General features: G+C 35.6%; 1 protein-coding gene across 1 annotated transcript in view; it reads right to left on the bottom strand.

The window, feature by feature from the left end:
- The window catches only part of Stag1 (stromal antigen 1), a gene marked incomplete in the record, with an annotated part of 394,726 nt that overhangs the window by 20,799 nt on the left and 346,013 nt on the right, over positions 1–27,914 (bottom strand). Inside the window, 5 exon segments of the mRNA XM_013505748.1 lie at positions 1,284–1,385; positions 3,157–3,296; positions 5,249–5,423; positions 8,569–8,661; positions 20,504–20,584. Of these exon segments, the coding sequence (XP_013361202.1) occupies positions 1,284–1,385; positions 3,157–3,296; positions 5,249–5,423; positions 8,569–8,661; positions 20,504–20,584 (591 nt within the window).

Here is a 27,914-nt window from a genome sequence, read left to right as displayed (position 1 = left end):
TATAACTATTGTGTGCATACCTGCATGTATGTATGTAGATATGCGGAAGCAAAATTGTTAGTTTAAAAGGAACACCTTAAAATTTGAAACATACAATACTGTCTTCTATAGAGAAAGATGTGGCATCTTTGAAAGGGAACTCTTCTCCACATTCTTACCATTTATTTCAATTCGTGCAATCTATGGAACAATGATAAATATCTCCTGCTTTACTTTATATTGCACTGATTATTAATAAGGCTATGCCTCTCTTCATGTATATTGGTTAAGTTCCCTTCTCTAAAAAATGCTCTTTTCATATTTGCTCACTTTTTCTTTCTTAGTGATTTTTAGGCTTTATTATGTATGAACATTTCCCATCTGAGTTTTTCCCCTGAGTATAGTTTTAGTACAGCTGAACTGGGGCCTTTATACTGAACTACATCCCCAGTCTTTTTTTTATTTTTGAGACAGGGTCTCACTAGTCACTAAGTTGCCCAGTATTGGCTCAAATGTGTGATCCACATGCCTCAGCCTCCCAGAGCAGTGGAGTTACGGGCTGACTTTCTTTCAAACTTTGTGCTGACTGGTATACAAAACTATTTAAGTTTATGTACTTAAGTTCATATGGTTCAGTTTTTTGCTTTGTAGTTTCTTTAGAAAGAGGATTTTACAAATATCCACCCCCACCTTTTTTGGTTGATACAGAGTCTTAGTAGCTCAGGTTATCTTGAAATCACTACGTAGCTCAGGGTTTTTAAGACAGCTATTTCCCAAGTACATAGTCAACTGACACTTCACTACTTACTGAATACTCCTTATCCTTACCCCACTGACTGGAACAACACCTTTATCAAAAGTGAAATGCATGTGCTGTACATGGACATGCTCATTGCTGTAGGCTCTTTGACATCTATTTCAACTGACTAGACACACATATACTAGGAATCTTATTTCTGGAATTGTACATGTAACGTATTTTCTTACTGGGATATTACTGGTGTTCATTTCTCATTAAATATTTAGCTTAAAATTTAACAATTTTTTTCTCTACGTTTGACATTTCTAGTCTATTAATAGATCACCCTAGGATTCTGTCTATTTGAAATGTGAACCAGAGGATTACCTTCCAAAAGAAAGGACAAATAACCTACATCTTTGCACCAGAGTACCCACAGTATTATGCTGGTAAAATAAGCTAGTTTAAGTGAGAAAAGATTCCTAAAACATACTAAACACCAGAATACCACTCTCTGAATCTCAAATACTCTTCTTGGAGTCTCCCTTCCCTCCCAATTTCTTACCTGCTGCAAACTCAGAATGAGAGTCTTGGCACACTGAATTTTGTCAATCTGCCTGGTTTTACTTAGTGTTTCCTTAATAATATCACCATAGTCATTGTAATACTGTGAGGAAAAGAAAGTGTAGTTTTAAAATTACCGAAATTCCATGAGTTAAAGAATGAATGCTAACAGAAAGATGACTTTAAGTGTTTATTTTCTTCATCTTAAACCTAGTAAGAAATTATTTTGTTTAAATTTAGAAGAATACATATTTGATATTTAAGATTATGCAGTGACTAATACTAAAAATAAAAAAGCTGGGAACATGTACCAACTCCCCACAACGAATGCAATCAGTATGTACTATAACTTTGTACAAAACAACATCGCAACAACAACAAAAAGTAAAAAACAAAAGTTGGAAATTGCAGTAGGAGAGAAGGTGATATAGGTGAGAAAAATCCTTTATTCTAACTAAAAGACCATAACAGATGTCATCTAAAAGGTGACAAATTAATAAACTGAACTTTATTAGGAACTGCCTGATGAACTGAAACCAAAACAGTTAAAACTGCTTACTTCTGTAGATTAAGCCTCAACTGGGATGGGGAGGTCAGATTAGGGTAACAGATTTAACTTTTCATTTAATATTTTAGGACACTAAAGTAGCTGAGTTCATAGATCTTTTATAAGATTAGAGCTGAACTGATCATGTATACAAGTGGGGAAGGGCCACAAAGCCAGATATCAAGAGTGTCAAATAGCTATTAGAATACTCACAGTTTGTAATGACTACATAGAATCATGTAATTTGCAGTAACTATAAGAATCATGCTGAGGCTTTGAGGTCCAGTGAAAAAAGAGCTACACTTTCAAGCTAGACAATAAAATCAATTCCCAGCTTTTGCTATTTTAATAGTTATATAACTTTGGGAAAGTTAATCTTTCTAAGCCTTAGCTTCCTTATGAGTAAGTGAAGATATTATCCCTTACCTGAAAGGATTATTGTAATGATCAAAGACAATGTAAAAACCTTATGAGTGTCTCAAATATAAATGGCACAGAATGAATGACAGATATTCACTAACATGCTACCTTATGTTTACTGAAATGGTTTTGTATTACTCTGTCAGCTCCAGGGAACAGAAATCATGTCTTATATAAACCTCTGGCTACCAGTACAGTGTTTATCACGCTGCAGCTGTTCAGCAAAATATGATGAATTACCTACTATAGTTCAGTATCCCTTATATGAAATGTTTGGGATCAGAAGTATTTTACTCAGATATAAGAGTTTTCGGATTTTTGAAATATTTGCACAGACTTCACTGGTTGTGCATCCCCAAAATAAAAGATCCAAAAATCTGAAATGCCTCCAAAACTGGAGGCATTTTGAATGTTCTAGTGCTCAAATACTTTTAGATTTCAGATTAAGATTAGAGATGTTCAATTTGTATATCAGAACTGGAACTGGACCATACCCAAACATGCATGAAGATATGTAAGTAGATCAAACGGCATATATAATATTCTGAACATAAACAGAACAGAACGTTCTCTCTGATACGAGAACAAGGTAGATAATAAACTTTCCCATCTGTACTTAGAAGCATTCTGAGTATTGTTCTTTCAGAGGGCTGGAAACAAAATGCAGCTTACGGAAAAGAAAGCAACCATAACGTGAGGATGTTTTTCATATAAGCTCTAAGAACTCCTAGTCTATGAAACAGATGGAGTGGCACACACTGATAAAGAATTTATACTTACATAAAGGAGAAACTTTATCAGAAAATTATCACAAAACATGGGTCAAAGCTGTCAATTTTAGCTTCTGTTATCCATTCATTTTAATTCTACCACTTAGAAGGGTGAACAAAAAATATGAAAACTATACCTTCATGTAGTGTTTAAAGATGTCTGCAGCTGCATGCATGTCAACAATATCATAAATGATAAGTTTGCTGAAGGCAGCAAGTAGATTCCTTCTTTTATGTAAGGCCTCAATCTTATTAGCTTCATCTTCTTCATCACCCTCTAACAACAGAAAATAAGTCAGTTGTGAATTATGGTCCTTTATCTAAGTAAAATAATGCAGATAATCTGCATAATGGAAAACTGGCTAACATAATATCTTCACAAACAGGTACAATTCAGTTTCAAATGAGACAAAAACTATTATACTAATAATTTCATTTTTTTTAAAAAAAGTTTATTGGTCTTTTAATTGGCTCAAATTGTAAATAAACCAATTGGGTAGTGGAATCAGCCTAAGACACATGATGCACCTTTGTCAGTTGGGTTTACAGTTTAGAGTTCTATTTTGTTATCCATTTACTGATTCTTAATAGGCACCAAGATATCCTTGTGTAAGATTATTACAGCAAAGGGTAAAGATAAACAAATCATATATTAAGGGATTCTTTTTCCAAAACTTTTGTCAATAGAAATATTGTCAACTTCTCTTTTCATCTTAAAAATGCTCTTCTAATTCCTAATATATTCCTGTATAGAAGAAACTTGTGAAATTTTTGAGATATAACCAGTTTTCTTCTAGGAAAATGGGGAGTCATGGAAACACATGGAACAGTTCACTTTCAGTGCTTGTCCCAAACATGTCACATTAGTAGTTGAAAAACAGAATGTATCCTGCAAACCATACTAAGCACTCAGATCTTATGGATTATCTATTTGTAATTGTATAAAATGCTCCCTATAAGGCTCCAGCTGTAACATTTATTTCAGGTTCTGTATGACTTTCATATCCTGACCTACCCTTACGTAGCATTAGGCTTCTTTCTCCTTTTCTTTACACACACACACACACACACACACACATACACACACACATATTCACAAAAGAATTTATAGATTCAGTATTTTTTCCTTTCCTTTTACTAATTAGCCTTATTATGAAGCATCCATGTTTTGAGAAGTTGAAAATCTTTGTACTTAAGCAGGTAAATTTTGTTTCCTGAGATTAATAAAAAAAATACTCTGTTCCACTGTCCAGTATTTTCTGAAATACTGTTTAGATTTTTAAAAAGTAGTTGTGGAGATTAAACCCAAGGCTTTGCAGATGCTAGGCAAATTCATTATCTACTTTGTTCTCGTATCAGAAAGAATGTTCTGTTTTGTTCATGTTCGGAATATTGTGTATGCCATTTGATTTACTTACATATCTTCATGCATGTTTGGGTATGGTCTAGTTCCAATTGTGACATCAGATTGAACAAATTGCAGATGCTAGGCAAGCATCTGTAGCACCACTGAGATGCAACCCTAGCCTAATTAAAAAGAAATTCTAATAGTATTACATAGATGTGTGGATCAGATATGCCTCTTACACTATTTTGAAGCTTAGGTCATCTATTTCCAAGTAACCTAAATAGTTCACAGCTAACCATTAACAATTCAGTCTAATTTTGCTAAGTTACTGTTTTGAAGACTCAGCAATTCTGACTAATAATGTCAGCCTTGATAATCTTTTAGCACTTAATAACTTAAATAACATCTAGTCTACATATACATTTGCACAAGTGAGAAACGATAAATGTATATGATCAACTATTACATTGGCAGTATCCAAGGTGAAGACTGGAAACTACCAGTATATGTCTGTGAATGTGAATTGTATTATAGAAGTTTAACTACACAAAGCAATATTACATGGTCATTGGAAAAAGAATAAGGAAAATTTCTGCTTAATGACTGGAGAAGAATAGGAACATACTTTAGAGGACAGCAATATCATTATATACATTTTTATTCTTGTGGGTTTCTAAAATGTATGAATTTTTTACAATTAACTTCTTTAAGGAAAGAAATCTCAATAATTTTTAGGATTAAATGTAATTTTTCCCCCTCTTATCTTTTATCTGGTACTGGAACTTGAACTCAGGACCCACTGAGCTATATCCCCGGCCCCCCTCTTATCTTTTAGGTTGATAAAACAAGATCAATATTGATAAGACAGTGGCTATAAATACCCATGCTTTGATTCTCCTCATCCTGATCAATAAAAACATGATCCATCACGAAACTCAGCAGTTCAGACTGAAGTCCTGTATCTGGATTAAACACCAAAGGCTGAAGGCCCTCTCTGCCACCTGTCATTAACTGGTGGCTAAAAATCATCAAAAGATCACAGAGTAACATGAAAGCCTAGAATGCAAAGGAAATCCATTAGCAAAATAGTTTATGAATACAGATATAATTACAAACCAGTGTGAATGAAAACATGTTAAAAATGTAACATAGTTCAATGCAATACTACAATATAAATTTGAAGTATTTAATTTTAACTTTTAAATTTCCCAACCTGATAAAACTTTTTCCTCACTGAACACTGGTCACATTTAAAAACCCTCGCCCCAAATATAATCTATTTCTTTTCCTTTGCTGTATTGACTCAAAAACAGTCAATCGAGAAATTTTTTACTGGACTTTTGTTTTTAATCTCATCTGCTAGCCTGTGTCTTTTAACTGGAGAAATAAGATCATTTACATTCAGAGTTATTATAAAAAGGTATGTACTTTTTAAAATTTTTTTTTCCTATTTGAGACAGGGTCTCACTACGCAGCTCAGGCTGGCCTTGAGCTCGCTTTGTAGCTCAAGCAAGGATCCTCCTGCCTCAGCCTGGGATTACGAGCATGTGTCACACACCCATCTTAAAAAGGTATGTACTGATTCCTGACATTTTCTTGTTTTTCTAATGTTTGAGTCTCTTTCAATTCTCAACAGTTTGTCTAATCTTCCTCTGTGTTTTCTGCAATGGTGGTTTAGTGGTCATGAATTTCATTAGTTTCTGCTTATCTATCAATCAGGAGATTTTGACTTGAAGTTAAAAAAAAAGAAACAACTCTGGAAATAAAACATTGATATACCACATTATGACATATGTTAGAAATCATTTATATACTGCTTAACCAATTAGCATAAGCTTTAAGATTAAACTCTACAATTCAAAACATCATAATGTAATAGTCAAAAGACCTGTAAGCTAATTTCAGTTGTTTTTTAAAAGAGCTAATATTAAAACTATTTAGTAGGCTTAAAACTGAATTCCAGAACGTGTGTGTATGTGTGTGTGTGTGTGTGTGTGTGTGTGTGTGTGTGTGTATAAAACAGTATCTAAAAACCTCTCAACAAATTCAATCTTAAGGTAATTGACAACACATTTCAACAAAGCCAAACTATTACATGTATGTTGGCAAATTTTTCCTATTTAAGTAAATGGTGTGAAGTAAACATGTGTTATCCCATTTAGAACAACTGAAAGATTTTGTTATGGTATTATTGAGAACTCAAAACAAGCCACTAACACTAATCCTCTAAAAGTTTATTCCTAGGTGAAAATCACAACTTTGGCATTTATTTGGGGACGGTATATATTTGGTCATCCAACTCTAGCAAGAATCATGGTAGTTCATGCCCTCACTGCACAACCATCAAAATATATATGTTAAGATATTTAGGAGGAGCTATTTGAAAAGGAAATATACACATATATTATGTATGTATATTCATTTGTGTAGATCAGTGGTGGTGAACCTACAGCATGTGTGTTATGTAAGACAAAGATGTTAACATATGCATCATTTTTTCTAAACTAAAACCTCAGTATTCAGGTTTAATTGCAGTGTTGCCACTTTGGAACAAGTAAGTGGATTTGGATTGCAGTTTGGGCATTTATCTCTAAAACATTCACCATCACCGATGCAGATGAATATACAGAGTCTACCAAAATAATATATATGTCAGAAAAGAAAACCTTGTATAAATATTTTAACATTAAATTTATTGAGACATCATGAGATTAATACAAGTCATCTTTGGGCTCTACAAGACGTGCTCAAAGTGGTTGTCATTAGCTTCCAGACCTTTATTAGTATGGCAAACTGGAAGTGTATATACAGTTTGGAGGGGGGCTTGCTCGTACCTGCTCTCCCTCCCCCTCTCTCTCTACATATATGTGTGTGTGTGTGTGTATATATATATATATATATATATATTTTTTTTTTTCCCCCCTTTTAAAATAAACAGGGTCTCTTTATGTAGTCAGGCTGGCCTTGAACTTACTATGTAGCCCAGGGTGGCCTCAAACTCACAGCAATCTTGCATGCTGGGATTATAGCATGCTCAGCTACACCTGGTTTGAGGGGAATATTTTTTATTCAGGCCATTTTGGACATGGCCAAGCAGGTCTGATGTAAAAAAACTGGATTTGTGGTTTAAATGGCCAGAACTGCTACAGACAGTAGTTACTGGTGGGGTTCTGACAATTCAGAGAATAATATTTATGGAAGATCACCTCTGTTTTCATTTAAAGTTAAGTGCTGATAAAAGAAAACTTGTGACAACTTATTTGTCGGAAGGGAGAGCAAAGGATGAATAATACTGTAACCTTGAACTTGACCATCTAGACTCTTTTTTCTAGCCCCAAAATAAGAAACAGTATAGAAAGGAACATTTTGTTTGATATAAATATACTTCCTAATAGAAAAGTATGATTAAAGAAATAGCTTACACACAAATTACTTTAGGAAAATAGTGCTTTCCTGAGCCCTACTCAGAGTATTTTGGGGCTGTGCCCCTTCCCAAGGAATTAGGAAATCTACTTGAACAAAGAAACTTCCTTATGTGCACCCTGATCCTACACCAGTATCAAAGTACAAAGGTCCAGGAATTACTCACCCTACAGACCCTATCATATTGTCAAAGCCCGCAAAGGCCTTTTTCCTCACATACTGAGTCTCCAGTGTGTGTATTCTAGGACTCAGAATGGTTAGAGGGCAGCTACTTGAAAGGGTGGTGTGGAGAGTTTGAACAGGTAGGGAGAAGTGTCCATATGCACATTCGAGCAGCTTTTCCTGCTGTAAGGAGCTAAAAGTGAGATAAGATCATAGATTAGCTCCCTAAACTCTCAAGAGTTCTGACAAACAACTCTTAAGGGTCAAGAGTTCTACATTTGAGCTTCGTCTTCTCAGTGATGATAGTGTACTTACCAAAGTACAAAAATAGAATATACTTATATAACAAGATTGTTAGCAATATAATCTAAAATATTTACACATCTGTATGTGCTGGGTTAGGTCCTGTAAATGTTGGGGATGGATACGTATGCTAAGAATGGCCATAAAACTTTTCTTTTGTGCTGGGAATCGAATTCAGGACATTGTGCTTGCCAGGCAGGTGCTTGTGCCACTGAGGTATATCCCTGGCTCCTGTAAAACTTTTTATCATCTTTATGTTCATCCATACATTTGTGTTGTTTTCACTGTAAGCTTTTAACTGATAATTTCTTACCTGTTCCTTCACTGGAGTATTAACATTAGATAGGCACTGTTGGCAAACAGCCAAAAAGGATTTCACTGTTTTCCGCAACACCAACAAATCTTCCTGCAACATATTCAAAGATGCAAGCATGAATTACAGTGCCCTAGCAAACTGCCAAAAGAAATAATACAAAATAGCGAAATTGGTTTATTGTGAACAAAACTGTAAAGCCAAATTTATCACCGGGAGTCAGTCAGTGTAGTTATTTCTTAGTACCTGACCTAACAGAAAAGACAGCAAAACTGACAATGCCAGACATTCAGTTCTATTTAGTAATGGAATGGTCAGTGTAATTGCTCCTAACAGATTTTCCTTTATAAATGTGCTTTATATAGGGCAATATTAAAATTGTTAGTCATGTCTATATCACTAAGTGGAAGATAACCAAGCATGACAGCACAGTGAACAAATCACATAAGGAATATGCACTGAACTGCCATGTTCTCAACACACTGCACAAAGTTGCGGGAAGAAAGATAAATCTTCATTGCAGTTTGGGATTTAAGACTAGGTAGGTGAACAGAATTGGTCAGATGGCCAAATGATATTCCATAGGCAACATTTGAAAAGTATAAAGGAAAATTTCCTTTCCCATTTTTTTTTTTTTTTTTTTTTTTTTGGTGCTGGGATTGAGCCAATGGCCTTGGTATGCTATGGACTCCACCAATGAGCTCTAATTCTGCCACTGCAAGGAAAGTTAACTTTATCAAGCAACTACAATGTGTTAGACACTGGTTTGAAGGTTTTACTATTACATAATTTGACATTCATATGGATTCTATCACCAGGCTGATGGCATATGCCTGCAGATCCAGCACTTGGGAGGCTAAGGCTGGAGAATCACTTGAGCCTAGGAGTTCGAGACCAAGCTGGGCACCTAGAGATCCTCAAACAAATAGATGCACACAAAAACTCCCTTCAAACAAATAAGAAGAATATTCGGAGTCTAAAAAGTAGTCATTAATAGCAACGGTTTGAAAATAGGATTATCTGGTATTGCAGCTCATCTTTTCCTGACAAATGAGCAACACACAGGTACATAACCTAGTACTATACTGATGTTTTCAACAGTAATGAAGAGTAACTACCTGAGCAAAGGCACATGTAGAATGCATTTTATTTATTTTGTGGTACTAGGAGTTGAACCCAGAGCTTTCTCACTGAACTATATCCCCAGACCTTCATTTTCTTATTTCACTTTGAGACAAAGGAAGTCTTACCACATCATTAAGTTGCCACTGCTGGGCTCAAACTTGTGATCCTCCTACCTCAGCCTCCCGGAATGCTAGGATGGTCTAGAATTCACTTTTTAAAAAAGTACTCTACTATACTAAAATTATTTAAGCTATTCTTTTTTTGTAAAGATGATAGCACTTACTATTTTGGGATCTTTACAACCCAAATAATGATACTTCAAAAATTACACACATTTCCTTTTTGCTAATCTGAGTGCAAATATTTAGAAGAAGAAATGAACTCATTTTGTGCAGAGTACACTTATAAGGAGAACACTGTCTTGAGGGCCTTTAATATTCCTGGAGTTTCTTTAATTTCAAATATTCACAATACATTGGGGAAAACAGGTGAGGTACCATGCAAATACAATACAGTGTAAAAACCGTTTTTTCAGGAGACAGCATGGGCCCTACGCTGGAAAGCCCAACTTGAAGTCAGAAGTAGTTATAAACAGGTTCCCAAAGAAGGTAACATGTCCTGAAGGTAGGCCTACAAAGACAAATATTACCTAACTATTGACATAGGATTCCAGATAGGGTGCAAAGTGTTCAAAAGCTTGTGGATACTTTTAGGAAATTAGTATGAAGTGTACCTGGTGCATTAATAGGGAAGAAAGTGGCAAGAAAGAAAGCACAAGAAAATAGGATCAATTTCCATTTGGATGGAAAGCCATTTAAAATGCCATATTAAATCATTTGTGTTACTGAATAAGGAATGAATACGGAAAGTCATGAGTGGGCCAAAATTTTGTATACATGACTCATTTTCTAGAGACACGCATGCTGTAATCCTTGCACTCAGGAGGCTGAAGGAGGATAATACTGGAAGTTTGAAGTTAGCCTGGGATACATACTGAGTTTAAGGCAAGCCTGAAGTACACAGTGAGACATTGTCTCAAAACACACACACAAAAAACAAAAATCATATTCTGAACAAAATGGACAATGATGTGGAACAATGAGTTAGGGATAGATACAATCTTTTTTTTGACAGTTTACTGTGTATATCAAGTACTATGTTCTAAAATACAAATCTCATAATCACATTGTGTAACGAATGGTAGTATTCTCATTTAACAGACAAAGCACCTATAGATTCTAAAATGATAAGAGTGGGCCAGGGATACAGCTCAGAGGCACAAGAGCCTGCCTGGAAAGAACAAGGTCCTGAATTCAATTCCTGGTACCAAAAAAAAAAAAAAAAAAAAAAAAAAAAAAGAAGATAGAGTAAGGATCTAAACAGGAGGCTATATAATATTATGAAATATATACTTGGTCTCTGTCCATTTCCTGGCATACAACTCCTAAAATCTTTGGACCTTCCAAAGCGTTAAGTGTCTTTTTGTATTCTAAGGAGCTGACCTATCGTTGGTATCCCCAACATAGCTTCAGGCTGGGGTCTGGTAACTGGAAAGACCATGGCATGTTCAGAGGGGTTAAGCCTTTAAGTACCACTTCTCAACTGCCAGGGCGTGGAGGGGCTGGAGGTTGACTTGGTCACCAACAGACAGTGATGCAGTCCTGCTTGCCTAAATAATGAAGCTTCCATAAAACCTGCAGAAGATTAGTTTCAGAGAGCTTCCAGGGGTGTGTGATATACCTAGAGAGGGGATGGAAGCTCCATACCCCTTCCTTTATGCCCATTTTGGTGTCCCCTCTCATATCCTTTGTAAATAATTGGTAAATTTAAGTAAAGTGCTTCTCTAAATTCTGTGAGACACACTAGCAAATTAATTCAACCCAAGAAAGGTGTTGTGGGAATCCCGATTTATAGTCAGAAGCATAAATAAAACAACGTGGGACTTGAGACTGGCATTGGAAGTGGGAAGCAGTATCGTGGGATTGTGCCCTCAATTTGGGAGGGCCAACATTATCTCTAGGTCAGTAACATCAGGAATGAATTACAGGACACCAGCTCATATTCAATGTAGAAATGACAGACTTCCAGATGAGGAGACCTACTCACACTTCTGAGGTCACAAAAGTATTTTTGTGAAGTAGGAGAGAGAAAATAAAGATAGGCAGAAAGGAGACCAAAAAACCCCTAGCTTTATGACATGATCAAAGCTATCCAAGTTACTCACTCATTTATTCCCTAGGCCTGTTTCTTTTCTTCCAGGTCCATCACTCCCCAATTCCTAAGAACTCAAGAAACTTCATAAATACTTAAAGTTACATCAAAGACTTCTGTTTTGGAAGCTGGGGCTGCAGCTCAATGGTAGAGCTTTTACTGATCATGTTTTAGGTCCTGGGCTCAATGTCCAGCCACGTGTGTGTGTGTGTGTGTGTGTGTGTGTGTGTATGTGTGTATGTGTGTGTATGTATACAAACATACACTTCATTTTCAAAAGAAATAGTAAATAAAACTATTAAATGGATATGACATCTCTAAACTTCAAACACATATAGTTTATACTGTAACACAGCTGATAAAACCAATTTTTGTTTTAATCCACTATAGGGCAACAACCTTAAACAGAGATCTCAGGTAACTGATAAATGATTTTAAAAACCTCTTAAGGCAAAACATCTTAGATCACCCATCTTAAGCGAGCTAGCTACCTGGCCATCTATCTAGCTTTCTCTCTGTCGGTTGGTCCCTCCCTTTCAACCCCCTCCCATTTGCTCCATCTGTCTTTCTCTCTATACTTTGTGTGTACTGCCCTAACTCTGCCCTATAAATCAGTCTATGTCTCTCACTGCTGTGTCCTGAAAATATTTTCCGTGATAAATGTAAAGAACCTGTTTGGTCTGAGCTGAGTTGCCCATCTCCTTTGTAGAGGTAATTCCTTGGACCCTGTCTGGTGACAAAAGTATAGAATAAACTGGGTTTGAGCTTTTCTCTTCTATTCCTACCTTTTTTTAATTTTTTTTATTTTTTATTTTTCTCCGGTACCGGGAACCGAACTCACGACCTTGCGCTTGCCAGGCAGGCGCTTTGCCGCTGAGCTAAATCCCCAGCCCCCTTCTATTCCTACCTTTGATGGCAATGGTAGGGCTTGCTAGAACAGCTCTGGCTTATAGACACATATTATTTGTTAAGAGAAAGTATGAAAGGTGGAAGATAAACTATGATTACTGGATGACTACCCAGTTACTCACAGTAGGAAACTGCAGCTTTGCAGTACTCAGATACTAATGTAAAAGTTATCAGTGGACTACAGAGATGTGGTAGACTGAACTCCCAAAGGGCTGACATATTAAACATACAGGAAATACAAAAACACACTAAATAAAAATCCCTTGGTTATTGTTATCTGTAATAGCTAAAACATAAGTAAAAGAGAGCACTGATCCAGAACTTGAGGCTAGACCAAGCTAAGAAGTCACTTTGTCTGAGCTCAGGCCATTAGCCTCAAAGGCACCCATAAGGGCAAAGATACGCCAGGAGAAGAGAAAATACTTGTAAGACTTTTGGTTGCCAAGAAGGTAGTTAATGTTAGAGCAGGGAAAAATCAAGAAACTACTGAGACCAAAGGGTAGAGTGGGAGGCAAGTGTTTCATTTTGTAGTAGATCAGTATCCTTGGCTTCTAAGGAGTCTTAACAAAAACAGATTTTCAGAGTAACTCATTTCGGAGCAGTAGATTTGGATTTAAATGCAAGAGTGGGAAACAATGTCTGTGTTGATCCAAGACCCGCTGTTCACTAAGCAATAATGACTGATGAGGACATGTGATCCGGACACACAGGATATTATCCCCAAGGGAACAGCTAGCCTGTTGAACTAGATAAAAGCCCACTGTTAGGTCTCTTTATTCTGAGGACTGTTTAACTCCACCAACAGATAATAAAAGTGTTGAAGATGACACTTCAGATGAAGCAGCCTATATGCTTCACCTTAAGATGCAAGCCACAGACTGGCTTTAAGATAACTTGAATATTCACTTGCTGAACATGCCCATTACTCAGGTCATGGCAAATGCTGTGTTTACTAGTATCCTTTTGTTGTGGACCCTTTCATATAACCTTACTGCTGCAAAACTGAACAACAGTTCAGGAGCTTGATCAGGTTTGCTGTTTTAGCTTCTACCACATGAGTCTTACATATGCTATTAAAAAAAAATCCAGCCTAATTAAAAAAAAAAAAAATCAAAAGGGAGAGTTCAGCTAAGGTGGAAGGCCATGCTTATAATTCCTGGTACTTGATAGGCTGGGCAAGAAGTTCACAAGTTCAAGACTAGCCTGGGCAACTTAATGAGACCTTGTCATAAAAGTAAATAATGTTAAAATAAATAAAATAAAATAATAATAAAATAAATAAAATAAAATAAAATAAAATAAAATGACTACAGATGCAGCTCAATAGTAGATGCAGCTCAATAGTGTGCCTAGCATGTAAAGGTCTGCAGTTTAGTTCATAACACTGAAAAGAAAGGAAGAGTCGAAAGACCCATTCTAGCAGGTGAAAACTTTTAAACTAAGAAATAAGGGCCAAAGTATAGCTGATGGAGTTAGAGGACTCATTACAGAGGGACAGAAACTTTTGTGAATACACAGTAAAACTACTGGATAGTTAAATCCCAAATTTAATACTTAGTTTTCAGTGTTGTTGTTGTTCTTGGCAATTTGAATCCCCACCTGCTGATTCTTGCCATTGCCTTAAAGGCTAATCCATTTATGATCCAGGAACCCTTAAGTTGCCTATTGTACTTCCAAAATATCTTCTGCTTTCTCTTTCCTGTCGTGTACAAACATAAAGTAAGCTAAAGGAGTCAGAGGGACAGTGGAAAGTATCGACTGTTAGGACTAAAGGGAGAGACTTGAATTCCCAAATTATCCCAAAATTCAGCTGCAAGAAAAAAATCTACCATGCTGTATCCCAAAACTACACTAGCCACTAAGTGTATTTATTTATTTGCACAGCCTCAGAATAAAGATCATTTACTACCAATTTTTTGTTCTAGCAGGGAAGAAGATACTAAAAGACTAGGGCTAAGATTTAATGGTAACAAAAATAACAATTACTTTAACTGGGACATTTTCCTCAATTTAATCTTTTCAACAAACCTAGCCAGCAGTAAATATCATCCTTATTTTATGCATTAAGAAATTAATACAAGTTCAAGGTGAAGTAACATACTTATCTTGCCAGAGGTGGTAAGAAGTAGATCCAAAACCTGAACTCAATTTTACAAACATCTAGCAATTGTTAATTTCCAGTCCCCTTCACCCCAAGTAATAAAGCTACTGTAGGAAGGAAAATGCCTTACTATCACTCAGAGAATATTATACCAACATAAGACATCTGTTTCCTTTCTGCTCAAATAAATGGCCTGACAGGAAAGTAAACTTATCATTAATTTTGGTGGAGAAAACTGCCAGTCTCCGTACTAGAAAGTGGGGAGTGTTATGTTTCGCCTAAATATTCTTAATATGGCTGTAGCTATCTGATTTACTCAGTTAAAACACATTTTTGCACTGTAGTAATTGTTATTTGGTACAGATACATATTTTCAGTCCTGGCTTATTACTTAGGTCACAGACTACTGCCCTTTTGTAAATAAAAACACCATCCATGTAGACAGGCTACTGAACCTGAGAAAGCTTTATGGTATCCTGCAAGAGTGATTATCCCTACCAGGAAGTAAAGCTCTAAACTGGGAGGCCTAGGAATAGGGTTACAAACACAAGTGTGACACTTTTAATGAAATGCTGAAAGCATGACTTGCAAGTTTTTCTTCTCTAAGTTGAATATTTTTACTTCTGGTTTCCAGAAAATTTGTAAATGCTGGCACTGAAAAAAATTTTGCAATTGAGAACTAGTATGAACAGCACCTTCTGTATTCTAGACTTTTTAAAAAGGACGTTCTGAAAGCTGAATAAGAAATGGATATTAAACAAGACACAGACCTTTCTCCCCTAACCTGTCTAGTGCAGCCAATCAGGCACTTGTGATTGAGGATACTATTAACAAGAAGACATCTACTGAAGCAGGACTATGAAGTCACAGAATGATGAAAAGGAAACTTTTAAAACTAACTGTATAGTTAATGGGGTTAGAATTACCAAGAAATGAAAACTGAAGGAAAACACTGTATTCTTGAAGAAGTGAAATAAAATGGTTATATACTAGTAAAAATTTGTTCCTATAGGGATAGTTATTTCTTCCCCTTAGTCCTATTTCCTTCCCCTCAAAGCAGTTAATTTTACACATGGATAGGTGATATCTAAATTTTGTGATAAGAACTCTAGGCAAGGACCTTCTTCACTACCACTCTGAAGGCGTAGAGCAATAGAAAGATATACAAAAAGCAATCTATAGGTCTTTATACATTTGAGCCTGTAACCAGGAATGCATGATTATGAAAGAACAGAAAGGATAAGGGACTTGGTCCCTATCAGTCCTACTTTCACTCTTACTTTTTCCTTCTCCAGGTAGGAGGTCAAGCTGGGATTTACAGAGGAAAATCCATAGCCAAGAGGGTGGAGGAACAAATATTGCAGCTAAATACCTCAATAATAATCTGACATGTAGCTACCTAGGAATGATGATTTTCTTTGTCAGTCATAGTGCCAACGTCTGGAAGGCAAGGGTGCTTGCCCCTGGCCTTTCCTATTGTAGTCTAGAACAAAAACATTAAAGTAAGGTAGAGTAGCACAAACGTTTGATTACAGACAGCAGGACTGTTCTCAGAAGGGGGAAAAAAAAAAAGACTATAAAGACTAGATCTCCAGGCCAAAGAAGACAAGTAGGGGCATTATTTTAGTCCTAACTCTTATTTACCTGGCTCTTTAAATGTCTTTGTGTATGTCCAGAAGGAGCTGAAGGAAGAAGGATGTTTTCTGCTACAGAGAAGAGAAACTGAAGGCTGCTTCTACAGGACCAGCACTAGGGGGCACCGGAGCAAAGTATACTGAGCGTGACCTGTGAGACTGCCCAAGAGCTTCAACTCTGGAAATTAGGGGAACAGAGGAAATACCCATTGGTGAAACCCAGAGCACTATTATTTCAAATAAAGATCTAAGCCTATTCCTGTTATAAGTCTTCTCAAATACTTCATTTTACAGTATTAAATTACAACAAATTTAAATTTCAAATACAACTACCATTCATAATCTCCCACATGATAGAGTTCACCACGGCAGAGAAGAAAAATAAATTTTGGAGTACTCTCAAAGAAGCAATTTAATACTATGTATTAGGAATCTTAAACATACATACAATTGTTGATTCAGCAATTCCATTTCTAACAATAGGATACTAGATAAAACAATGGATAACAGAACAAGAGTTTTTGTACCCAACACCCAACATATTAATTTTATTAACGAAAATGTTTCAAGCTAAGTATTCAAGAAAGGAGCGTGCTAGAATAAATTATGATGTAGCTACATGATGTACTACTATGTATACATTAAAAATATTTTCTATAAGCATTTCTTTTTTCCAGGTGCTAGGGATTAACCTAGGGTCTTTGCAATGAACAACAACCCCAGCCTTTATTTTAAATTTTGAGATAGGTCTTGTTAAATTGCCCAGGCTAGGAATGAACTTGTGATCCTCATGTCTCAGCCACTCAGAGTGCTGGGATTACTGGCATGTACTACCACGCCTTGCTCTCTTCAAAAATTTAAATGAATTTGTATAAATGTACTAACAACTAGAGGAAAAACAGATGGTGGCCACCTGGTCTACTCCCTCGCCAGCTAAATGATCCATTCTATCTTAACACTTTTCAACAAAATAAAATCACTTCATGTAATAAATTTTTCAGGTTGCTTCCAAATGACCAACATTAAAAATGTTAAGTACACAACATTTATAAATATTCCAGTATCTGTTATATTACATTTAAATTTTTAAAAAGTTAAAAGGGAAAAAAAGGAGAGTTTTGGATTATCATTATTGAAATCCTCCATATACTTACCTGGTATTACAACCAAGCTATTTAAAAATCATAGTAACTTCTCACATTCTCAGGCATACAGAATGATCAATGAAACTTAACTATGTGGTGTGACTGGGAGCTACCCAACTGATTTTTGTTTGTTTTGAGACAGGTCTTGTATGTATTTCAAAGGGGCCATAAACTTGGCATCCTCTTGCCTCCTCGGTCTCCTGAATGCTGGGATTATAGGCATGGGACACTGTACCCACCATGTTCTAAAATTATTTAAGTGACTGGCCTCAAGTTAATAATACAAGCTAACAATATAGCTAGAACTACAGTCAGAAACTCAGTATCTTATCAAGTGAGATGCTAAGAATACAGATTCAGTTTGTACAAAGCTTATGGATATGGCGTTTAACTTTTCCCAAAAGTATTCTATATCATATAGGGGATCAGAAAGTTTGGCAATTCCTAATCTAGTAATTATTATTTAGGTCATTAATTGTTTTAAAAGGAGGAATCCTGGCAATGAAAGATTTATTTTTAATGTTTGCGTCTTCAGAATTTATGTTTTTCAATCACTTACAGAACCACCTTTATATTACAGACACAATACACAATAATATCTGAATATGCTTTGGATTAAAAAAAAGACCAACAAGTTTAAAGTGAGAATAACCTAAGTAAAGAATGTTATATGTAATATAAATGCACAAAAAACTACATGTGGGTATTATCTAAAAGATGCTGTAGTCTTTTTGGCATAAAGAAAAGTGCTGTTCAAAAAAGTCTACATTGCCATGTGACAATGACAAACATGAAATATATACTGTGACAGATACAAAAATGAAGCAGTAAAAAAAAAGCTCAAGATAATTCTGCTATAATAGGATTATACAATAGAAAAGAAGAATATTTAAGAATATTCTTATTCTCAATATGGAATATGATCTCACTCTAAATATGGAATATGATAACAGGAGAAAAATCTAAATTAGGTTTAAAGAAGGATTTGATCATTAATTATACCAAAGTTTTAGAAAAGACTGTAATTAATTTATTAAATGCAATTATTAATATTTAGCCAAAATATACATAACCCAGATAATCAACATAGACTCCACTGAAAAAAATGAAAAGCACAATAAAATAGGGGTAGGGATACAGTTCAGTGGTCAGAGCACTATCTTAACATGTAAGAGGCCTTGGGTTTTATCTCTAGGACTGCAATAAAAACTCAACCAGATGAAAAAACATCAGAATAAAAATAACTATATAATATATAAATTCTTGATATCAAATTTTAACATATGTATTCAACTTCCTTTAATTTTACCATTTTAAAGAACATTTCAAACAATATGAAAATGTAACAGTTTTAAAGTGGCTTTTGTTACTAGTAAGATTACTTTTTACTTTTGCTTTAGTACTGAAACTGTCAATAAAATTGAAAAACAAGGAGGCTAGCCAATATATTACCATCCTTCTAGTTAAAAACAAACCACTTTCCAAATACAGAGAAAATGAGGAAGAAAAACTCTTTCTCAGAAAAGAATGCTCCATCTTGTTAGTTTTATATGCAAACATATCATCTCTTTGTTTTGGAGACAGATTTGACTATATAGCCCAGGCTGGCCTCAAACTCCTAATCCTTTTGCTGTTGCACCTGAGTGCTGGGATGATGAACATGTGTCACCATACCTAGCAGCTTTATTTGCTTCTTTACCAAATATCTGTTTTTTTACTTATATGTTCAACCCCCAGTCACCTCAAGACAGGGATTGCTATGTACGAAATCAAGTAATCCAGGCCAGGCTCAAACTGACAATCCTCCTGTCTCAGTCTCCCAAACGCTGGAGTTATAGGCACGTGCCTCTTTCATTTCATGAAATATTTTGGAAACATTTATTTTGTATTTGTGTCAGACACTTCAAATATATTAATATTTTTTGTCTTGATCATTCTACTTGTGGTTTCTCGTTTTCTTTGGAGCTTTTAAAAAAATAAGCTGCTTTCCTCAAACTTCATTTGTGGAAAATTCTTTAAGGTGTGTTCTTTCAGAAATAATTAGAATTCAGAGTGGAAACCTGAGTGAAAACTAGGTCATAATTATAAACTTTCACAGGAGTCCTATTTTTCCACCTTTAATCAATGATACATTTTAAGAAAGTTTTCTCTAACCCTCATTCTATGGAGCCAGTGTTCATTCTTTTCTAGTTACCCTTGTGCTAGGCATAACTCAAAACTTAACTGCAATTTAATCAGGGAGATGTAACCAGCTCCTACTTTGAAAGGGCCTTGGATCTTTTCTATATTAGAAAGATTACCAATGTGAAAGGTGGAACGTTCTTTCTCACTTTCTTGGATCCTATTTTCAATTAATCCCTGGCTTATATTTTCCTTTTAGTTCCTCATGATTGCTGATACATTAAATTTTCTAAAAATTTATTTAACATTTAAGTTGTTTTTAAATTTAAAGATGAACTGCTCACCTTGGGCCCAAAGGTGCCATATTGCCAGAATCAAAAGCCAAATACTATAACCTTTCACTGTTACTCTCTTTCTTACAGTATGCCATCTATCAGAGCTCTTGTGTCTACTACAGTTATTTCTTAGAAGTATTTTAATTGATATTTATATCTGTGTGCCAATTGCTTGAAGACTCTGGCTATCATCCAAAAAAGGTAAACATATGAGATAAAGCAAGAATTGGTAACAATACACTATCACATTTTATTAAACTTTATAATTTATATAACTGATAGTAAATTATTAAACGAGGTAAGCAAGGTCGTTATTTAACAATAACTCTTCTGCCTACAGAAATTCTTACTTACTTTGGAAGGAGAACCATCAGTAATTTTCACCAACTGCCAAAGAATCGAGTAATGGGAACATTGCAGTGCCTGTACGACTATCTGTATCAAATGAAAAAAAAAAATTTTTAATAAAAGTTCAAACAAATGAGAAAATTTGTGTTTTTTATAGTACTAGGAGAATATTTATAATTGTTTTACTTTATAATAGTTTGAAATCCAAACTGTTGTAGAATTACTGAGAATGGATAAAGTACTTGGTTAAAAAAAGGTAAAGAAACATATCGATCCAGAAAATAAAGATCAAACATATCCTGATAATATGGACCCGAAAAACACTATGCATTAAACAAAAATGAAGTGTCATGAATATTTTGCTTACTTAAGATTTTTTAAAGACTGATAAAATTATTTTTATCCAAATTTTAAACTGAAATATTCTACTTATTTGGTTTTATTTTAAATGTGAAATATAACACACATATCCAAAAGTGCATAACACAAATATAAAGATTAGTAAGCTAATATAAAAAATTACCACTATAATTACCAGCCAAGTCAAGAAACAGAACACTGTCAGTGTCTCATCTCAATACAGTATAGTTCTCCTTAAGGGTAACAGTTATTTTGACTTACATGGTAATCAGTTATTTCAACCACCTAAATCTCCATCCCTAAAGTTTACTATGCCTAGCTGTGAACACTACATAAATGAAATCATGCACTATAGATTACTTTGAGTCTGACCTCTTGCATTTAACCTGATGTTTAAAATGTATACATGTTGAAAGTACTTACAGTTTATTAAATTTTGGTTCTGTAAAATGTTTAGAATACTTTCATATTTATTTAATATATTGTTAATTCACTGCTCTAAATTTTAGGTCATTTTGGGTAACTGATAAAATCATTCTTACACATAGCTCCTGGTACACTGTATATATATTTATCTAGGGCATAAGGGCTGAAAAGCACCTCATCATAATACTAAGAATTATTGAGGACCCCATCAGCCTTTGTTTATGTGGGTGACCCCTGTAAATACAGTAATACAGTAGAAAACAAAGAAATGCTTATTAAATATTTATCTGTTCACTCAAATATATAAAATAAATTGATTATGCCTTAACATAATTTTTTTGAAAACCAAACTAATTTAAAAACAAAATAAAATTTATTGAGCATGTGTGTGTTTGTTACTGGAAATTAAACCTAGGGTTGCTCTTAGCACTGAGCTACATCCCCAGCTCTTTTGACTTTTTTGTATCTTGAGACAGGGTCTCATTAAGTTACTCAGGCTAGGCTTGAACTGCCTCAAGTCTCCCAAAGTGCAGGGATTAGAGGTGTGTGCCACCGTGTCCTATTAAGAGTGATACTACTTTACATTTTTGCAGATCTCTTTAGTCTGCCTTAATAGAAAACAAGTGGATTTTCCTATTTCTATATTCTGTTTTATTGTTTTGACTGAAGTATATGAAGAAAATCTCTAATTATAGTGAGGATGGGTATTTCTTCTTTTTTAATTATAGTGAGGATGGGTATTTCTAATTATAGTGAGGATGGGTATTTCTAATTATAGTGAGGATGGGTATTTCTTCTTTTTTATTGGCATTTCAAACTGTCTTATTTTGGGTTTTGTGAAATGTGTGGTTCTAGTCTTTGGTCCCTATTTTCCAGGGAAACATAACAGAATTCAAGAAAATAAACCGATTAAGAAACATAATGTAAGACCAGATATGGTGATGAAAACTTGCAAACCCAGCAGTTGAGAGGCTGAGGCAGGAGAATTGCCAGTTCAGGGCCAGCCTATAATCCTCAGGGAGAATTTATCTCAATTAACCAGCCAACCATAAAAGATAATTACATCGGTAAGAATTCTACGAATAGACAGTATATTTTTATTGCAATAAAGTTAACATAACAATATGGTATTCCATTATTTTATCTGCTAGATTTATCCAGTGTTTCTATTATTATCCTTACCTGAAAAATTAAAAAAAAACATAAAAATGAACATGGCTGAGTGTAGTGGCACATATGAAATCCTAGCATTGTGGGATTGCTAAGGTAGGAGCATTGCAAGTCAAAGTGAGATCCTGTATCAAAAAAGAAAAAACGGGCTAGAGATGCAGGTGCAAAGGCCCTGGCTCAGCCTCCAGTATACTAAACTCTGGGGGTTGTGGTGGTGGCATCAGTGAATGAAATGTTGCACCAACTAGTTGAAAGTTAGCTGGTTTAACCTTAAAATGATCAGATTTCAGATCATTTATGCAAAAGCTATATCCAATATGCTTATTTGGGCACTGAAAATAATTCATAAGAGAAGAACAAGAGGTGGTGCTTTCTATGAATCATTAATGAGACCATTTAAGTGCTTCTTAAACATATAAATTCTTGATTCATATCAAAATGCAGAAATACGACTACCAAAACACTGGCAAGTTATAAAAAAAATCCTACAGTTAAAAAATGAGGGGCTGGGGATTTAGCTCAGTGGCACAGCATCTGCCAGGCAAGCACAAGGTCATGAGTTCGATTCCTGGTACTGGAAGAAAAACAAAAACAAAACAAACAAAATGCCAACTGACAGTACATATCCAATGATCCCTGCACATCTTTTGATAAGCTCTAATTTATAATACAGAGTACACTGGTAGAAATGTTTGTGTGGAAGAAAAAGGCAGGGTTTTAGAAGTTCTCTTGAATTTAGGTGGGGTATATAGCTTAGTGGTAGGTGTGCCTCCCTACCATGCAAAGGGTCTGGATTTGATACCCAGCACTGCAAAACAAAAACAAAACTCTTGAATTTGAGATAATCTGAACTATTACAGTAATAACTAAAAAAGTGATATTAAAGTGAGTAATGATTTTCAGGATGCTGGGTATGGGTGCAGTCTGTAGTCCTAGCTACTTGGAAGGCTGAGGTAGGGGGACTGCAAGTTTAAGGCCAGCCTGGCAACTGATAGAGACCCTGTCTCAAAATATCATTATCTCCTTACTTATTTTTGATTTTTTGATGCAGGGTCTTGCTATGTAGTCCAGGCTGGCCTTGAACATGAGATCATCCAGCCTCAGTCTCTCAAGTCCTAGGATTTGGGTGTGTGTCACCACATGAGGCATTCAAAATAAAATTTCCAGCCAGACATGATAATGCACACCTGCAATTCCAGCACTGGGGAGGCTGAGGCAGGAGGATCACCACTAACACTCTGGGCTACAAAGCAAAGCCCTGTCTCAAATTTTTTTTTTTTCCAAAAGGGCTGGGGATGTAGCTCAGTGGTAGAGTGCTTGCTTAGCATTCACGACACCCTAAATTTATTCTAGTCCCCAGAAATAAAAATTCCTTTTACTTTTCCATTTATCTATACTAGGAATTTCTCAAACTATTTTCTATAGTTTACAGAAGTTTCTTTTTTTTCCTGTCTGTTTTTAAGTTTTAACACAGAGGTTTACTTTGGCTCATATCCTGGTCCAAAGTCCAGGGGCTACATCTGATGCTGGCCTTCTTGCTGGCTGAGTCCTGAAGTGACAGAGGATATCACAAGGCAGATATAAGAACATATGCATGTGTGCATTCCTGTGTGTGTGTGTGTGTGTGTGTGTGTGTGTACATGTACACATATGTATCCTGGGCTCTGGTCTCCCTCTGGTAAAGCCAGCTGGATTTGATCATGGGCCTCCACACCAATGATCTGTCTAATCCTAAGACCTCCCAAAGGCCCCACTTGTTCATGGTTGGATTAAGTTTCTAGCTCTCTACCACCACTTGGTGGGAACTAAATGTCAACATCAGTCCTTGGGGGCCATACTCAAGCCAGCTCAAAACCACAGCTGAGCTTCTGAGAGTCAGCAGGGGCTCCAGGCCCAAAGATGCTGGCTCCAGCCACGTGCAGCATGGCCAGGATGCCAACTGGAGTGACCAGCAGAGTAGGACTATGCTGCACAGCAACATACAATCTGTCTTGGTCCCAAACAGGCCCCTCAGGCTCCCTTTTCTTGGCACAGGGTGACTGATCGCCCAGCACAAGGAAGCCAGGAGCTGTTGCTATTTAGAGTACTAGCCAAGGGACACTACATGGGAATGGGGAAGGCACAATCAGCAAGCAGTCAGTCCTAGGTATAGCCAAGGACAAACTCAGCAAGGACCTTGGGACAGTAGGTGGGAAAAGAAGCTGCAGCCTTGAGCTAGGCATTTCCCAGGTATCACCACTAGCAACCCCAGCAGGTGAGAATACCCATCCCATTTTCTAAGAAGGGGAACTGAGGCCCATGCTCACGTAACTACTATATGTGGAACTAGGTCTGCCTTGAGTGTGTTCAGGGGTTTGGGTGGTATTAAGTTTGATGCTGACCATGGACTAAACTCTCTGAAACCATGAGCCAAATTAAACCTCTCCCATAAGTAATGGGTGTCAGGCATTGTGTTCTAGTGACAGGAATCCCACTGATACAGACACTCCTTGAAGACTGTGACCTCTGCCTTGTCCACTTTTTCTGAGGTGTTTACGCAGCTGCTTTAAGGAAAGGTGACCCAGGCCACTCCAACATTTTTTTTTTTTTTTTTTTCCTCCCAAGAGAAAGTCTTACAATGTAGTCCAGGCCGAAAAAACAACTTGTGACAATCCTCCTATCTTAGCTCCTGAGCGCTGAGATTACAGGCATACACCACCACACCTGGATGTGGTTTCTTAGTGGTGGTTATTAGGAAAGAAAGATATCTGACCACTCTAGTACCTATTTCAAATACAGACCTCCCATTTTAATGTTCCACATAGTGGTATTTTTCTTAAGTTTACATTTAAGGGGATTCCACAGAATTATGTTAAAATATAAAGCTTGTGCTCACTGACTGGAAGCATTCGGCTCTCTTACAAGTATAATTACATAATAACAGAGCAGATTAAATGTCAAAAGAAAATTACAACTTTTCCATCCAAGCAACTTTGCTGTCACCATTAGTCATTTTGGTATTTCACCCTCTGTAACAGCAATGTTATCTCAACTTGTCCAGAAGTCAATTATTCAGTAACTTTGTCTTTCTGGGGAAGAGATGAAACAAAAAAGGACAAGTAATAAAAAGACTGAACCCAAGAGATGGTTTTAATCTATGAATACTACCTTCTTTTTCTGCTTTTTCTTGTTTAACATTGCTGTAATAATACTCAGCAGTAAAAAAGGAGCAACAATTGATTCATATAACAACTTTGATTAATCTCAGTTATTTTTAGTGAAGATATGCTCAGCAAAGACATTATTCTCTACAGGTTTATATAGTGAATGATTCTAGTTATTTAGAAATCTCAAAAAGACAAAATTCTAGTAATAAAAACATCACTGGTTTCTAGGAGTTGCAGGTGGGGTAAGCGTTATGACCATAAAGAGATAGTATGAAATCTAAGGGGATGGTGAAGCTGTTCTAAACTTTTCTATATTCTGATTGTGGTGGTGACTACACAAATCTACACATATCAAAGTTCACAGGACTGGCCATGTGTGGTAGCACACACCTATAATATTAACACCGAGGGAGCCTGTGCAGGAGGATTACAAGTTTGCGCTCAACCTGAGAAACTTAGTAAGTTAGGAAGAGCTTCTCTCAAAAATAAGAAAAAAGGGCGAGAGTTGGGCACACAGTTCAATTCAAAGGCCCTAGGTTCAATCCAAAGGTGAAAAATTAGAAAACTATACATAAAAAGGAAAATAACTCAATCTTAACTGATAATAATTAATAGTACACAATTTGGCAAACAGCCTTTTTTTTTTTTTTGGTATTGGGAATCGAACTCATGACCTTAAGCTTGCCAGGCAGGTGTTGTGCCACTGAGCTGTATCCCCGGCCTAGCAAGCAGCAGTATTTATGTATTTCTCTTAAAGAAATGTTAAAAAAACACAAACTGATACAAATAATAACTGATAAATAAATAACAAATAATTTAACAAACAAGAAATGAAAAATAATTAACAAATAATTTAGTAAGGAGAAAATATTCCTAAATTCCATATAAAAATGTAACTCATTCTTTGGGAATGCGTGTATTCTTCCAGTGTATTATATTACTAGCACTTAGCAGGCATATTACACCGTAAATTTAAAAAAGATCATTGGAAGCATGAAAAGCCAAAAGATTTATACAGTAAAAGGTTAAAAACTATGTCATTAAAGAAGTAAAAAGACTTTTCAAAGAATGAGTTACATAGCAGGCTAATGTGTATCAACAGGGAATTCAGGGTTCTAGGATATTAGTAAAGTTTATTTATTCCAGGTATTTGAAACAAAGAAAAAAAGGTATGAAGAAAAATATATTGACAATGAATCTAGTGTGTATATTAATATTCTCCTTTTATATATCTCTATGCCAGTGTTCAAAAAGAGGCTTGGTTTACATTGGAAAGGACCCTGGAACTAGGACTTCACATCACAGAAATCTCTCACTGTATTTCCCAGCATTTTCAGACATTTAGATTTCTTTATCATGGCATAATATTATTTTATTGTCAGAAAGAGTATGCTACACCAGGACATCAGCACAAACCAGGATACATGTTCATATTCCTATGATCTAGTTTCAGCTTGTTTGGCCTGGAAAGTTCAAGCCAAGCCTGGATAATTTAGCAAGACCCTGTATTAAAACAAAAAATAAAAAAAGGGTTGAGTATGTAGCTCAGTGTGAAGGACCTGTTTCAGCTGCCAGTAATGCAGGAGGCAAAAAAAGGGGCAAGCAACAGCAAAGAAAAGTGGTCCTATTTGTTCCTTGTAATATTTGGTACTTCAAAAATAGCTGTATTATAGAAAATAATACTAAGATGAAACCCATAACAGACCACTGAATTACAGAACCACTGGTATACCAATAACTTTGCATCTACCTATGAGCATTTTCCCCATTCCTTCTCTTCTTATTGGTAAACTATTTTAATAAATTTCATATATACCATGCCCTTGCTCTCAGGAAACAGTTTGATCACTTATCACATACACATATCATAAGATGATATTGTTTAATTTTGTTAAGTTTTTGAGCTTTTAATAAAAGGGGTCACATTATATATAGTTTTCTAAGACAGCTGATGTATGTTCTATACCTTAGCTATGTCTCTGAAGGACCTGCGAAGTTTTTAAAAATACAATGTTCACACTCCATGAATATTTGCCTAATATAAATATATTAACATCTTCTATTTTTACAGTTTATTTGAATTTAAACAAATTTTTATAATCATTATGTAACTTTGACTTTGGACCACTGTTTTGAAATGTAAGAATAATGTACAGATTATATCAAACTTTCCTATGGCTCTTGTTTTTTGTTTGGTTTCTTAAATAACTGGGGATTGAATTCAGGGCCCTACCCATACTTTACCACTGAGTTACATCCTCAGCTTTTTAAATTTTATTTTGAGATAGGGTCTTGCTAAATTACCAAAGTTGGCC

This window comes from Chinchilla lanigera, unplaced genomic scaffold (genome assembly GCF_000276665.1).
Source record: "Chinchilla lanigera isolate Chin_1 unplaced genomic scaffold, ChiLan1.0 scaffold00100, whole genome shotgun sequence".
Taxonomy (NCBI): domain Eukaryota; kingdom Metazoa; phylum Chordata; class Mammalia; order Rodentia; family Chinchillidae; genus Chinchilla; species Chinchilla lanigera.
This window is presented reverse-complemented; position numbering and strand designations above follow the sequence as displayed.